Source organism: Hyperolius riggenbachi, chromosome 4 (assembly GCF_040937935.1).
Source record: "Hyperolius riggenbachi isolate aHypRig1 chromosome 4, aHypRig1.pri, whole genome shotgun sequence".
In the NCBI taxonomy this organism is placed as follows: domain Eukaryota; kingdom Metazoa; phylum Chordata; class Amphibia; order Anura; family Hyperoliidae; genus Hyperolius; species Hyperolius riggenbachi.
The window spans coordinates 491,295,103-491,311,665 of NC_090649.1; the positions used below are offsets into that span (position 1 = coordinate 491,295,103).

A 16,563-nucleotide genomic window follows, 5' to 3' on the forward strand; every position below is an offset into this window, starting at 1 on the left:
TCTGTGGTACAGCCATAGTCATGTGATCATGACACCAGCATGCCATCACCCCCGGTATCCCTCTGTGGTACAGCCATAGTCATGTGACCATGACACCAGCATGCCATCACCCCCAGCATCCCTCTGTGGCACAGCCATAGTCATGTGACCATGACACCAGCATGCCATCACCCCCAGCATTCCTCTGTGGTACAGCCATAGTCATGTGACCATGACACCAGCATGCCACCACCCCCGGTATCCCTCTGTGGTACAGCCATAGTCATGTGACCATGACACCAGCATGCCCTCACCCCCGGTATCCCTCTGTGGTACAGCCATAGTCATGTGACCATGACACCAGCATGCCATCACCCCCGGTATCCCTCTGTGGTACAGCCATAGTCATGTGACCATGACACTAGCATGCGATAACCCCCAGCATCCCTCTGTGGTACAGCCATAGTCATGTGATCATGACACCAGCATGCCATCACCCCCGGTATCCCTCTGTGGTACAGCCATAGTCATGTGACCATGACACCAGCATGCCATCACCCCAGCATCCCTCTGTGGCACAGCCATAGTCATGTGACCATGACACCAGCATGCCATCACCCCCAGCATTCCTCTGTGGTACAGCCATAGTCATGTGACCATGACACCAGCATGCCATCACCCCCGGTATCCCTCTGTGGTACAGCCATAGTCATGTGACCATGACACCAGCATGCCATCACCCCCAGCATCCCTCTGTGGTACAGCCATAGTCATGTGACCATGACACCAGCATGCCACCACCCCCGGTATCCCTCTGTGGCACTGCCATAGTCATGTGACCATGACACCAGCATGCCATAACCCCCAGCATCCCTCTGTGGTACAGCCATAGTCATGTGACCATGACACCAGCATGCCATGACCCCAGCATCCCTCTGTGGCACAGCCATAGTCATGTGACCATGACACCAGCATGCCATCACCCCCGGCATCTCTCTGTGGTACAGCCATAGTCATGTGACCATGACACCAGCATGCCCTCACCCCCAGTATCCCTCTGTGGTACAGCCATAGTCATGTGACCATGACACCAGCATGCCATCACCCCAGCATCCCTCTGTGGCACAGCCATAGTCATGTGACCATGACACCAGCATGTCCTCACCCCCAGTATCCCTCTGTGGTACAGCCATAGTCATGTGACCATGACACCAGCATGCCATCACCCCAGCATCCCTCTGTGGCACAGCCATAGTCATGTGACCATGACACCAGCATGCCCTCACCCCCAGTATCCCTCTGTGGTACAGCCATAGTCATGTGACCATGACACCAGCATGCCATCACCCCAGCATCCCTCTGTGGTACAGCCATAGTCATGTGACCATGACACCAGCTTGCCATCACCCCCAGCATTCCTCTGTGGTACAGCCATAGTCATGTGACCATGACACCAGCATGCCATCACCCCCAGTATCCCTCTGTGGTACAGCCATAGTCATGTGACCATGACACCAGCATGCCATCACCCCCGGTTTCCCTCTGTGGTACAGCCATAATCATGTGACCATGACACCAGCATGCCATCACCCCTAGTGGTACCTCTGTGGTACAGCCATAGTCATGTGATCATGACACCAGCATGCCATCACCCCCGGTATCTCTCTGTGGTACAGCCATAGTCATGTGACCATGACACCAGCATGCCATCACCCCCGGTATCCCTCTGTGGTACACCCATAGTCATGTGATCATGACACCAGCAAGAATTCTAATTTTGTTTTTATTTTGTTAACTAAAAACATTAAAAACCAAGCAAGAAAACTGTATAACGGAACACTGGTTGCCGCAGTTTAACCTTAGTGCCTCCATTTATTTTGTGTGTCATGTTTATTGCAATTTTATGATAAAAAATAAGCAGCAAAGAACCGGACACAGATCATATTTATTTCAACCACCAGTAACAGCAGCAAAGGGAAGACCGGACAAGACAAGATACAACATTTATATTGCACTTTTCTCCGTAGAGGCAGAGCTACAGCAGAAAGCTCTGCCTCTTTCAGGAAGCGACGTCCGGATTGCCCCCGGGGATTTGGCGGGTCTAAAGCCCTCGTTTTGGCTCGGGGATGCGACGGTTTACATCTACTGAGAGAACTGAAGCGAACTACCAGGTAAAAATAGCAATTTTTGTTCACTTCAGTCTCTCTTTAACTAGTACACTGGTGCAGACAGTACTTAGCAGGTTCCGCCGCTTTGGCAGAGGTCAATACTGTGACGAAGCAGGACCGTTACCCTCTGACAAAGCATGGGAGCCCGAGGAACAGCTGTCTACTCTCTGCACCCCTTCTCTTTGCTGCTGTAACCGGTGGTTGAAATAAACATGTATGGTGGTGGATCAGTGCCTGGCTCTTTGCTTCTTATAGTTGATTGGACCATTAACATTTATTAGTTGGTGAAAACATCCCAAACAACCCTATACCATATCTTCTCTGTGCATTAATCACAACCCTCTCTAGTGCTGGAATACAGGATGAGTTTTGGCAGTTTTACTTTCCGATCGATTCCCTTCTATGAGAAAATCGATCAGAAAAACAATCGGAATCAGATCGGACCTGTCGGAAATTATCTATCAAGCCATTAATCTGGCAAAAAAACTCATGGTGTAATCCCAGCATAACTCATATTGTATAACATGAATAACCCTATAGAACGTGCTAAATCAAAGAAATGACTCGGCTAGTGCGTGTAACCATAGAAGCAGCCAGTGTCATGCAGTGCCAAATAGCTAAGCTTCCTGCCCTCTATAGACACCTACCCTGGAAGTGAGTCTTTGTTAAAGGACCACTAGTGTGAAAATGCTAAAATTTAAAAAACATGTAAACACAAATAAGAAGTATGTTTCTTCCAGAGTAAAAGGAGCCATAAATTACTTTTCTCCCATGTTGCTGTCACTTACAGTAGGCAGTAGAAATCTGACAGAACGAATAGGTTTTGGACTAGTCCATCTCCTCATGGGGGATTCTCAGCATGGCCTTTATTATTTAAAAAGACACTCTCTGCAAAGGATTTATAGAAAGATGCTGGCCAGCCTTCCTGCTCACTGCACAATATTTGTGACAGTTGGATGGAGCAACTGCCATTTACGAAGTGCTTTTGAAAAAGAAAACCCTGAAAAAATCCCCATGAGGAGATGAGCTAGTCCAAAACCTGTCAGTTATGTCAGATTTGTACTACCTACTTTAAGTGACAGCAGCATAAGAAAAAAAGTAATTTATTGCTCATATTACTATGGAAGAAACGTACTTTTTACTTGTATGTGTTTGCATGTATTTTAAATTTTAGCATGTTCGAGATTGTGGTCCTTTAAAGAGAGTCTGAAGCAAGAATAAATCTCGCTTCAGACCTCATAGTTAGCAGGGGCATGTGTGCCCCTGCTAAAACGCCGCTATCCCGAGGCTAAACGGGGGTCCCTTCACCCCCAAATCCCCTCGGTGCAGCGGGGAGCGCTTCCTGGTTGGGGCAAGGCTAACCGCCGCAGCCCTGCCCCACGCGCGTCAGTCAGCGCGTATCTCCGCCTCTCCCCCGCCCCTCTCAGTCTTCCTTCACTGAGAGGAGCGGGGGAGAGGCGGCGATGCGCCGCTGATAGACGCGACTGGAGGCAGGGCCGCAGCCGTTAGCCCTGCCTCCAGGAGCGACCAAGTCTGCGACCAAGTGTTGCAGTGGGGGGGGGGGGGGGGGGGGGGGGTGAAGGGTCCCCCGTTTAGCGGCGCTATAGCTATGAGCTCTGAAGCGAGATTTATCCTCGCTTCAGAGTCTCTTTAAGCCAGCATTGCAGGATGCCCAGAGGCGGGACAAGGTCCTCCAGCACCCAAGGCTGAGACACCAAAGTGCGCCCCTCCATCCCTCCCACCCCAGCCGTCACACACTGATTGCTATTACACTAAGAGGCCCCTCCTCCATCCCTCCCACCCCAGCCGTCACACACTGATTGCTATTAGACTAAGAGGGCCACAGGGCCAACAACCTCACCAACACCATAATATCTAGTTATCTGGCTTGCAGTCACTGCTATGTATCCCCTTTTCTTATTTCTTTCTGTTTCAAACACAATTAGGAATGACAGCTGAATGAATTGTGCGCCCCCTCCTACACTGCGCCCTGAGGCTGGAGCCTCTCCAGCCTATGCCTCGGCCCGGCCCTGAGGATGCCTACAGGCTGCTACAAATACTGGTTGGAAGTGGCTAGTTGTGGTAGATGGGAAGTGGTATCTGCACTGCTCCCCATCCATGAGAACTAAAGATACCCATATAACTAGTGGTGATGGGCAGATTCCACCAAGAGACCAATCTCTCTGATTGGAGAGAGATCTGTCGGCTGCCCATACACCAAATCCCAATCGATTTCAGCATGAAGTTTCTCGGGAATCAGCCAAGACTGCCAGCTTGCCGCTGCCCCCCTAGTGTATAAATGTGCCCCGTGTGTATTTATCCATCACTTGTCCTGTGTCAGCGGGGGATTGCAAAGACGGATGGGCACCACGTGGTGGGCGACACAGGACAGGTAATGTATAAATGCATACTCGGGGGGCACATTTATACACTGGAGGAACAGCGTCGGGGGTTTCGTCGCTCAACCGGATATTGCTTGCGTTACCGCCACGCACCTGATCGACCTCGACGACCCAACATCTTGCAGCATGTCCGATCAAGACATGCCGCCAATTTCGGCCCAAAACTGGTCGCATCATCAACTGGACATGCTCTTGGTGGATTACGATTCGGTAATTATCAAATCGGATGGTCGATCAGCCGCTAACTCGAGAGATGTATGACCACTTTAAGAGGTATGAGAGTCGAGAGATGTATGACCACTCTAAAGCCAAATGTACATTTCCGATGATCCCTGATAAAGCCATCATTCCTGATCAGTCTTCCCAGAAATAAGTGCATAAAAATTCCCCTAAAGGGATACTGTAGGGGGTCGGGGGAAAATGAGCTGAACTTACCCGGGGCTTCTAATGGTCCCCCGCAGACATCCTGTGCCCGCACAGCCACTCATCGCTGCTCCGGCCCCGCCTCCGGTTCACTTCTGGAATTTCTGACTTTAAAGTCTGAAAACCACTGCGCCTGCGTTGCCGTGTCCTCGCTCCCGCTGATGTCACCAAGAGCGCACAGCGCAGGCCCAGTATGGTCTGTGTCTGCGCAGTACACTCCTGGTGACATCAGCGGGAGCGAGGACACGGCAACGCAGGCGCAGTGGTTTTCAGACTTTAAAGTCAGAAATTCCAGAAGTGAACCGGAGGCGGGGCCGGAGCAGCGGTGAGTGGCTGTGCAGGCACAGGATGTCTGCGGGGGACCATTAGAAGCCCCGGGTAAGTTCAACTCATTTTCCCCCGACCCCCCTACAGTATCCCTTTAAATGTCGTTGGCTTCGTCCGTGTCGACCTCCCAGGATGGAAAACTCCCCAAATATCTCTTTCTGATCTGCAGGAACCTCAGTGTTGTATCCACTCCTCTCCATAGACCAGTGCATGCTGCATGCACGGGAGTCAAACTGCTTGACCCAAAATTGCCCCCGAAACCATCTGCTTAGATAATTTTCAGGTGACAGAAGTTTAAAGTGAGTACCAGGCCCAAGAGCAGCTTCTCTTTTGTTGAACAAGATTCTAATTTTGTAGTCTTGAATGGTTCTGAAATTAGTAATTTTTTTACATTTTTTGCTAAGGTCTGATATAACCCAGGTGAGGGTAGCTACTTTAGCCTCGTAACTGCAGATCAATTTTAATAAGATCTATTCCAGATTTGCTGGGTCATTTAGTGCTATTGATTGAATGCCCATCAATAAATGTCAGAGGAAAATGAAGTTATTAATAAACCGTGTATAACTACATATACAACAATAATTCGACTCACTCGACAAGAGGGGCGCCATACAACACGACAATGGCGTGAACCAGCAGGCAGGAAGCACAGAAATACAGGCAGGATCTGTAGAATTTATTGACCTGCAACACAGAAGATGGAGAGGTAAGAATACAAATGGGTCTGCTTGTGGAGGCAAAAAGAAGTCACTACCCAAAACAGACTCAAAAATAAAAAAATTGCCAAAAGATGTTCCTCAAAAATATATGTAACACTTCTACTCCCCTCCCCAACAGCACTTTGTTTTCAGTGGAAAGCTCCTTGCTTCAGTGGGCAGCTTCAGGCAGCATGCAAAGAGGTGATAACATTATCTCTTGTTTACATTCCTTTGTCAGATACATTCAGTAAACATTAGCATTCTGCCGAAACTGAGCTGCACAGAGCTGAGAAGTGATCACTAGATACAGGCAGAGGATCAGCAGGGCTGCCAGGCAACTGGTATTGTTTAAAAGAAAATAAATATGGCAGCCTTCGTATCCCTCTCACTTTAGGTGTCCTTTAAAAGGCAGTTCTAAAAAAACCATAATACATTACTTGTCCTGTGTCGCCCACCGTGTGGTGCCCATCCATCTTTGGAATCCCACGCTTTTACGTTAGTGGTATACACGCAGCCGGCATATACCTGGCATGTATACCGATAATGGAAGAGCAAGGGATTCAGAAGACTGATGGGCACCCCATGGTGGGCGGCACAGGACAGGTACATGCACACTTGGGGGGCACATTTATACACTAGGGGGCAGTGTCGGGGATTTCATCGCTCGCTGTTACCGCCTCGCACCCCAACCACGATGGCCTGACATCTTGCAGCATGTTAAATCGATACTTGCGACCGATTTTAGCTCACAATTGGTCCCATCGTCGGTCAGAAAAGCCCTCGGCAGTACCGATTTTCATTCAATTCGATAATAATTATCGAATTTGATGATCTATCGGCCTCCAAGTGGAAAGATGCATGGCCATCTTAAAGTGTACCTTAAGTGTCCCAAAAAAAATGAGTTTTACTCACCTGGGGCTTACCTCAGCCCCCTGCAGCTGATCGGTGCCCACGACGAGTCGCTCTGATGCTCCGGGTCCCGCTGGCGGCCACTTCCGGTTTCGCCGTCAGGACCCGTCAGGCTGGGGAACGCGGCTGATACTACGCGTTCCCAGCCAAAATAGCACCCCTATGCGGCCATATGTCAGCATAGGCACCCGTATGCGGACATATGGCCGCATAGGGGTGCTATTTTGGCTGGGAACGCGTAGTATCAGCCGCGTTCCCCAGCCTGACGGGCCCTGACGGCGAAACCGGAAGTGGCCGCCAGCGGGACCCGGAGCATCAGAGCGACTCGTCGTGGGCACCGATCAGCTGCAGGGGGCTGAGGTAAGCCCCAGGTGAGTAAAACTCATTTTTTTTTGGGACACTTAAGGTTCACTTTAAAGCGGAATGAAACCCAGCAATTCTTCTTTGCTCTAAAACATTATTTACAGCATATTACAGTGGCTTGCAAAAGTATTCGGGCCCCTTGAAGTTTTCCACATTTTGTCACATTACTGCCACAAACATGCATCAATTTTATTGGAATTCCCTGTGAAAGACCAATACAAAGTGGTGTACACATGAGAAGTGGAATGAAAATCATACGATTCCAAACATTTTTTTACAAATAAATAACTGCAAAGTGAGGTGTGCGTACTTATTCAGCCCCCTTTGGTCTGAGTGCAGTCAGTTGCCCATAGACATTGCCTGATGAGTGCTAATGACTAAATAGAGTGCACCTGTGTGTAATCTAATGTCAGTACAAATACAGCTGCTTTGTGACGGCCTCAGAAGTTGTCTAAGAGAATATTGGGAGCAACAACACCATGAAGTCCAAAGAACACATCAGACAGGTCAGGGATAAAGTTATTGAGAAATGTAAAGCAGGCTTAGGCTACAAAAAGATTTCCAAAGCCTTGAACATCCCACGGAGCACTGTTCAAGTGATCATTCAGAAATGGAAGGAGTATGGCACAACTGTAAACCTACCAAGACAAGGCCGTCCATCTAAACTCACAGGCCAAACAAGGAGAGCGCTGATCAGAAATGCAGTCAAGAGGCCCATGGTGACTCTGGACGAGCTGCAGAGATCTACACAGCTCAGGTGGGGGAATCTGTCCATAGGACAACTATTAGTCATGCACTGCACAAAGTTGGCCTTTATGGAAGAGTGAAGAAGAAAGCCATTGTTAACAGAAAAGCATAAGAAGTCCCGTTTGCAGTTTGCCACAAGCTATGTGGGGGACACAGCAAACATGTGGAAGAAGGTGCTCTGGTCAGATGAGACCAAAGTAGAACTTTTTGGCCAAAATGCAAAACGCTATGTGTGGCGGAAAACACTGCGCATCACTCTGAACACACAATCCCCACTGCCAAATATGGTGGTGGCAGCATCATGCTCTGGGGGGTGCATCTCTTCAGCAGGGACAGGGAAGCTGGTCAGAGTTGATGGGAAGATAGATGGAGCCAATTACAGGGCAATCTTGGAAGAAAACCGCTTGGAGTCTGCAAAAGACTTGAGACTGGGGCGGAGGTTCACCTTCCAGCAGGACAATGACCCTAAACATAAAGCCAGGGCAACAATGGAATGGTTTAAAACAAAACATATCCATGTGTTAGAATAGCCCAGTCAAAGTCCTGATCAAAATCCAATCGAGAATCTGTGGCAAGATCTGAAAACTGCTGTTCACAAACGCTGTCCATCTAATCTGACTGAGCTGGAGCTGTTTTGCAAAGAAGAATGGGCAAGGATTTCAGTCTCTAGATGTGCAAAGCTGGTAGAGACATACCCTAAAAGACTGGCAGCTGTAATTGCAGGAAAAGGTGGTTCTACAAAGTATTGACTCAGGGGGCTGAATAATTATGCACACCCCACTTTGCAGTTATTTATTTTTAAAAAATGTTTGGAATCATGTATGATTTTCGTTCCACTTCTCACGTGTACACCACTTTGTATTGGTCTTTCACGTGGAATTCCAATAAAATGGATTCATGTTTGTGGTAGTAATGTGACAAAATGTAGAAAACTTAAAGGGGGCCGAATACTTTTGCAAGCCACTGTATATACAACCAGCATTTTTTTTTTACTAGAACAGCATTCAAAGGGTTAAACACAGCACAGAAAAGCTCAATGCCGGGAAAGCTAGACGAATCCAAACTAGAGATGTTATCTTGTATTTAATTGTATTAAGTGAGGAATGTAAACAAACTATTCTCTGACACTGCAGAACTGCAGACTCTGCTGAACACAGACAGACAGTCAGAAAGCATTTCTGCTTATATTTCAAGATGAAAAAAAAACCAGTTATGAATAAAATGCAAAGGCAGCTCTTAGAGCAAAAAAGTGTACTTTGGGAACTTGTCATTTCTAAATGAATAATATTACTTATGCACAAAAGCAAATATGATAACCATATGGCATATAAAAAGCAGGAAAACATGTTTTTATTGAATATTATGTCAGGGTTTTATACCGCTTAAAGTTTTCACTGATATCCTTCAATCGAATGCTATTCTGGAATTTCACCCGAGCGGCACAGCGAGGTTCAGAAGTGTGCATGTGCAAATTCCGAACCACAAATGCAGAAAGGAAGCAAGTGCTGGTCCACAAGCGCGTTCTTTCACTGCCCATGTCCAAAACTCATTTATGTGCAGGTTAGAATCACTCTGCATCACTCGGAGGAACTTCCGGAAGGCTGTGGAGGTTAGAGGACCGGGTACAAGGAACGGGAGGGACCCCGAGGACAACGAGCAGCATTTAGACACTCGGGAGGAGGTAATCTAGCCCACCATGGGCTGCATTTGTTTTGTTTTTCTCCGGATTAAGGGGTACTTTAAAGAGAATCTGTATTGTTAAAATCGCACAAAAGTAAACATACCAGTGCATTAGGGGACATCTCCTATTACCCTCTGTCACAATTTTGCCGCTCCCCGCCGCATTAAAAGTGGTTAAAAACAGTTTTAAAAGGTTTGTTTATAAACAAACAAAATGGCCACCAAAACAGGAAGTAGGTTGATGTACAGTATGTCCACACATAGAAAATACATCCATACACAAGCAGGCTGTATACAGCCTTCCTTTTGAATCTCAAGAGATCATTTGTGTGTTTCTTGCCCCCTGCAGAATCTCATGCACTGAAGTTTCAGGCTGCTCTTTTCTTCCTGCAAACAGCTTTGCCCTTGTCTGTAATCCTCAGTATGTGAAAGCCCAGCCAGCTCAGAGGATGGTTTATCCAGCTTGTAAAAGATGAGAGAGAAGAGAAAATCTGCCATAATCTAAACAATACACAGGCAGTGTGCAGAGAGGGGCCTGGAAAGGGGAGTTCATATCAGAACCACAACATTGAAGAACTTGGCAGCCTTCCAGACACAGGCTGACAAGTCTGACAAGGGAAAGATACATTGATTTATTACAGAGACTGTGATAGTAGAACTTACTGCAGTAAGCCAGAACACATTAGAATAGCTTTTGGAACTTGTAGGATGATAAAAAACAGGATGCAATTTTTGTTACGGAGTCTCTTTAAGCCATTAGCCGCTTCAGTAGAGTTATCTCGTTAAAGAGACTCTGTAACAACAAAAACCTCCCCTGAGGGGTCCTCACCTCGGGTGGGGGAAGCCTCGGGATCCTAATGAGGCTTCCCACGCCGTCCTCTGTCCCACGGGGGTCTCGCCGCAGCCCTCCGAACAGCCGGCGACTGTGCCGACTGTCAGTTCAATATTTACCTTTGCTGGCTCCAGCGGGGGCGCTGTGGCGACTTTCGGCACGGAAATAGACGGAAATACCCGATCTCAGTCGGGTCCGCTCTACTGCGCAGGCGCCGGAAACTTGCGCCTGCGCAGTAGAGCAGACCCGACGGAGATCGGGTATTTCCGCCTACTTCGGCGCCGACAGCCGTCAGAGCGCCTGCGCAGGAGCCGGGAAAGTAAATATTACGTCACCGCTGCACGGAGGGCTGCAGCGAGACCCCTGATGGATGGAGGACGGCGTGGGAAGCCTCATTAGGATCCGGAGGCTTCCCCCACCCGAGGTGAGTACCCCCCAGGGGACGTTTTGTCGTTACAGTTCCTCTTTAAGCTAAGTGCACCACTTTTGTCCTCTGAAAGCAGAAATCCGCTGTCAGGGCTCGCTCACACTCGTTTTTTTGCGCTGGTAATTTTTCAAAATCGCCCTGAAAGCGCTTACACCATTATTGCCTATGAGAGAGTTCACATCTGAGCGGTTTGTTTCCGATCGGCGCAGAGAAGCGCTGCATGGACCATTTTTGAGGCAATACCGCCACAATGGACGGTATAGGAAAAATGCAAACGCTCACAAAATCGCTTTGTGCAGCGATTGCGTTCGCGTTTTTTAAGAATACATAGGGCCTGATTCACAAAGCGGTGCTAACAGTTAGCACGCTAGTGAAAAGCCCTTTATCACGCCTAAACTCAGTTTAGGCATGATAAATTTAGGTGTGATAAGTTTAGGTGTGATAAGTTTTTAGCAGGGCTGTGGAGTCGGTCCAAAAATCCACCGACTCCGACTCCTCAGTTTAGGATTCCACGACTCCGACTCCTCTAATTTGCATATTACAATTTTGTTGATTAAAAGTATGTAACATGAAATTCGTCTCTTAACTGCCAACGCTTAGGAATTTTACAAGACAGCTGAAGTGAGAAGGATATGTAGACTACTATATTTATTCCCTTTAGACTAAAACTAGTGCTTGGTAAGAGTACTTGTAAAAGGTACAAACCGGAACAAAGAACATCTATCAGGCCCTAGGCAATGTAAGTGTGGGTACAAGTAAGAATGATGTGCAGGTACTCTGCAGGGGAATGAGGAGATTGTAAACAGACAACACCTCTGTGTTCAATGTGCACAGCATTCTCAGTGGATTCCCTGCAGCTCTGTGGGGAGTGCATATGTAGAGTATAGTACTACTGTGTAACAAAGTAAACCTGAGACAGATGAAATTAAAGTTTTATACATACCTGGGGCTTCCTCCAGCTGCCTTCAGGATAATCAGTCCCTCTATGTCCTCCTCCACCACCTGGATCTTCTGCTATGAGTCCAGGTACTTGAGCCAGTCGGGCGTAGTGCGCATGCACACACTCCGCCGCCAGGAGCATACTACACCTGTGCAGCACTATTGCGCAGGTGCAGAATGTTCCTGACTGTGGGAGCGGCATGCGGCCGGACAGCGCTGACTGGCTGAATTACCAGGACTCATAGCAGAAGATCCGGGTGGTGGAGGACAGCGAGGGACTGATTAGCCTGAAGGGGGCTGGAGGACAAGTAACTAATTTTGACTGGTTTATTTCATTTTTGTGGACTAAGCACAGCTATTACTGTATATATACTGTATATATACATTGTTTTTATTGACTATTATTTGAGAAATAGAAAATTTTATCATATTTTCTATTTTAATTACAGTTACAAATTCATTAGGAGTTGGAGTCGGTGCATTTTTTCCCGACTCCGACTCCAGGCACCCAAAATTGCCCGACTCCACGACTCCGACTCCACGACTCCGACTCCACAGCCCTGGTTTTTAGGCGTGATAAGTTTAAGCACCAACTGGGTTAGCACCGCAGTGCACAGCTGATCAAAAGTTTGGCGCTGCTTTGCGTGTGGGACTTTGCGCGCAATCTAAACTTATCTAAAACTTATCATGCCTAAACTTATCATGCCTAAACTGAGTTTAGGCATGATAAAATGGTTATCACGCCCAGGGCCGGATTTGTACTTTTTACCGCCCTAGGCCCATTACCTCCAGCCACCCCATGACAACAACGTGGTTAGGATAGGGTTATCGGTCATAGAAAAGGGGGGGAGGTTAGAAATACTAATAGATCAGGTTATTAGGTTTAAGTACTTACAAAAAAAAAAAAAAAAAAAAAAAAAAAGGGCTTAGGAAAGATTAAAAAATAGGGCTTTTGGCAATTTAGGTTGAGGCTAGGAATTTGAGAATAGCATTATGGGAAAAGGATTAATATTGAGTATCAGGTTAAAATGCAGCTGGCCATACAATTATAGATTTCTACCCAATTTTCCAAAGCGATCGGCCCCTTTCTGAAAGGAATCTGTTCAGAAGGAATTGATTCCTACCACACACAGCACATTCATTTTTAATAGATTCCAGCAGGGAATCTATTGAAAACTGATCGAACCCCAACGTTGCACTGTTTGATATAATGCAACGCTATGGCCTATCAATCATCTACCACTCCTGCTCCACCCCCAATTGACCAAGACGTCTTGTTTGATCGATACTTTAGATACATTTTTGGTCAAAATCAATGAAATATAAAGGAATTGATTTCCATTTGATTTGATCAGAGTGAACGAATCTGCAGGGAATCCAATTAGAAATGTAATGTGTGTGTATGGGGACCTTTGCTGATCACAATACTAAGGTGATTAAAGGACCACTATCGCGAAAAAAGTAGGCAGTTACAATCTGACAGGTTTTGGGCCAGTCCATCTCCACATGGAGTATTCTCAGGGTTTTCTTTGTTTTCAACAGTATTTCCTGAACAGCAGTTTAACTGCCAAAATAGTAATCTACCAGCCAGCCTCCCTACTCACTTGCACCCTATTTTGTCAGTTACACTTTGCAACTGCTGTTCAGGAAATGCTGTTGAAAACATAGAAAACGCTGAGAATCCCCCACAAGGAGATGGACTGGCCCAAAACCTGTTGTTCAGTCAGATATTAACTGCCTACATTTTTCACGATAGCGGTCCTTTAAAGTGCTGCAGAAGATGTTAGCACTATATAAATACATAATAATAATAATAATGTAGGTCATTAGACTATGACTATGGTAGGATTAGAGTGTGAGCTCCTCTGGGGACAGTCAGTGGCATGACTATGTACTCTGTAACATGCTGCAGAAGATGTCAGTGCTATATAAATACATAATAATAATAATATGGTAGGACATTAGGCTATGGCTATGGTAGGATTAGACTGTGAGCTCCTCTGAGGACAGTCAGTGACATGACTATGTACTCTGTAAAGTGCTGCAGAAGATACCAGTGCTATATAAATACATAATAATAATAATAATAATAATAATAATGTAGGACATTAGACTACGACTATGGTAGGATTATATGTATGCCACTTCCCCACCTGCAGCGTGACGTCCCTCTCCCTCCCAGCATAACAACAGAATGCCTTGTCAGTTAGGCCCAGTGCACACTGGGTGGATCCGCCGGCCGCATCCGCTTGAAAATTCGCATGGCTAATGTATCTCTATGGGCTCGTGCACACCGGCGGTTTGAGGTTTTTAGCAAGCCGCAAACGTGCCTCCTGCTGCACGCTTGCGGTTTGCTTAAAACCTCAAATCGCCGGTGTGCACCAGCCCATAGAGATACATTAGCCACGCAGATGCTGATGCGGATGCGGCCGGCGGATCACATACAAAATCCGCTCGGTGTGCACCCAAAACCGCTAGCGTTTTAACAATCTACTAGCGGTTTTGGTGTGCACTGGGCCTCACACAGCTGAGACACATCTGTACAGTCCAGCATTGTCACCCAAGGGGATTGGGTCTTTATCCCGGACAAGTGACATCAGTCGCAGGTGTGTACGCACCTTAACAACGACCCATAAGTACTAAGAGCGGTACAAACTAATCAGGCAGGTTCAATTAGATAAAAACAAGTGTAATACATTTGTAGTCAACTTTCAAAAGTGCTGTTAACCATGTAACGTAGCTGCAGGGAGAAAGTGCTGGTGCTCAAACATAGATCTAATTAGGTTGATTCATGACGTTAGTGCACTAAGCCGCATGGGTTAAACCGGTGAGCGCACGCTATCAGCGTAGCGAGCGCTCTTGGCTAAGCGTGCTTCTTTGAAGTACAGTGCGATGGTTTGTAGCACGACCGTCATACTTTACTAGTGCGGCCGCTGCTACATTAAATGTAACAGCAGCTGCGTTAGTAAAGTATGACGGTCGTGCTAAACACCATCGTACTGTACTTCAAAGAAGCACGCTTAGCCAAGAGCGCTCGCTACGCTGATAGCGTGCGCTCACCGATTTAACCCATGTGGCTTAGCGCACTAACATGTCATGAATCAACCTCCAATATCCTTTAAAAAATAGGGTGAACCAGTGATCTCAGAAGACTAAAAGTGCAATAAAAAAAAGGTGAATAGCTGTGCTAGGGAATGCAAAAACAAATGACTGTGGGGGGAGGAGAAGGGAAACAATTCTACCTGATGAAAATGATAAAAGGAATGACGGTGGCATGGAGAGAAGAGATAAAGCCAGGCTACAGGACAGAGGGGACCACCAGGCAGCCCTGTGTTAGTAGCTTCAGGAGTCAGACTCCTGGGAAGGAAGAAGGAGGGGGAGAGAGAGGGATCCCAGCTGGTCACTCATTCCCCAGGATCAGGCAGGCACAGCGTGATTCTAGTCTAGTGTCCTGCAGACACTTCTACTCCCTCCCTTCCCTCTCACAGCCATGCCACCATGCACAGATACCTTTGCTGTGCTGAGAGTAGCCGCCCGTCTTCTTCCTGAAACTGAATCTCGCGGCATGGCTTCTCTGCTCAGCCCCTCCTCCCTCAGTGTCAGAGTGGAGAGGAAAGGAGGGGAGGGGCGCTTTCCTCCGTGCTGTTCATAGCAGAGACGGGACAGCTGATCTGCAGCCTTGTGTACAGTGTGCGACAGCCGCCCCAGCTCTCCTGTCGGCTGGTTTCCGCCCTAGGAACCGGCCTAGGTGGCCTGTGCGGAAATCCGGCCCTGATCACGCCTAAAGTCTTTAACTGGGTTATCACCGCTTTGTGAATCGAGCCCATTGTATTTATTCTTTTCCGAATCAAATAATTCACTTCCTGACTGACGTCAGGAAGTGAAAAAACGCAATCGCTCTGCAAAACCGCTTAGAAAAACAGTTCACAAAAAATCGTCAGGAATCGGAAATAAAAATTGCGTCAAAAAACGCCAAACGCGGACAGACACGTGAACGGAATGCAATTTGAACAACGCCTCATTGTCTCACGCTGCCCCCTAGTGACAAGTGGCCACAAATACACATTACAGCAGGACTAATTAGAAGCAAGGACATGTAACTAATCTATCTATATATATATAATAGAGTAAGTGCCTCAACCTTCGAGCAAGAAGAAGAAGTACTTTGCATGAGAAAATGTATGCGTGCTCAAACACCAAGTTTAAGGCCTCTTTTCCACGGACTGTTGAGCTGTGTGCTCAGCAAGCAGTTACCAGGCAGCAGTAAGCAGTTACCAGGCAGCAGTAAGCAGTTACCAGGCAGCAGTAAGCAGTTACCAGGCAGCAGCAAGCTGTTACCAGGCAGTAGTGAGCAGTTGTAAGAGTTTGAGAGGCATTTTACTGCCTATCAACTGTCCGTGGAAAAGAGGCCTACCCTAGCAAATCTGGCTTTGCAAATCTGGCCTAATTGGCTATTCATGAGGCAATGCTCACACAAATTTGCTTTTGCATGCCAAACTATGCAGGGTCAAAAAAACCAATAAAGCGGTCGCCCTGCTGCATGCCAGTGATGAGCGAACATTTTTACAGAATTTTCGCCTAATTTCGTTTTGACAGGCAAATTTTCCATCTAATTTTTTCACGTTAATTTTCGCCTAATGCCAGTCATTTTCACGTTACTTGCGTATTA

General features: G+C 47.1%; 1 protein-coding gene across 1 annotated transcript in view; it reads right to left on the reverse strand.

Moving 5' to 3' along the window:
- The window catches only part of PIGF (phosphatidylinositol glycan anchor biosynthesis class F), a 48,812-nt gene that overhangs the window by 20,362 nt on the left and 11,887 nt on the right, over nt 1–16,563 (reverse strand). The window contains exon 3 of the mRNA XM_068233036.1: nt 5,892–5,983. Coding sequence (XP_068089137.1) covers nt 5,892–5,983 — 92 coding nt within the window. The remainder of the gene's footprint in view (nt 1–5,891; nt 5,984–16,563) is intronic.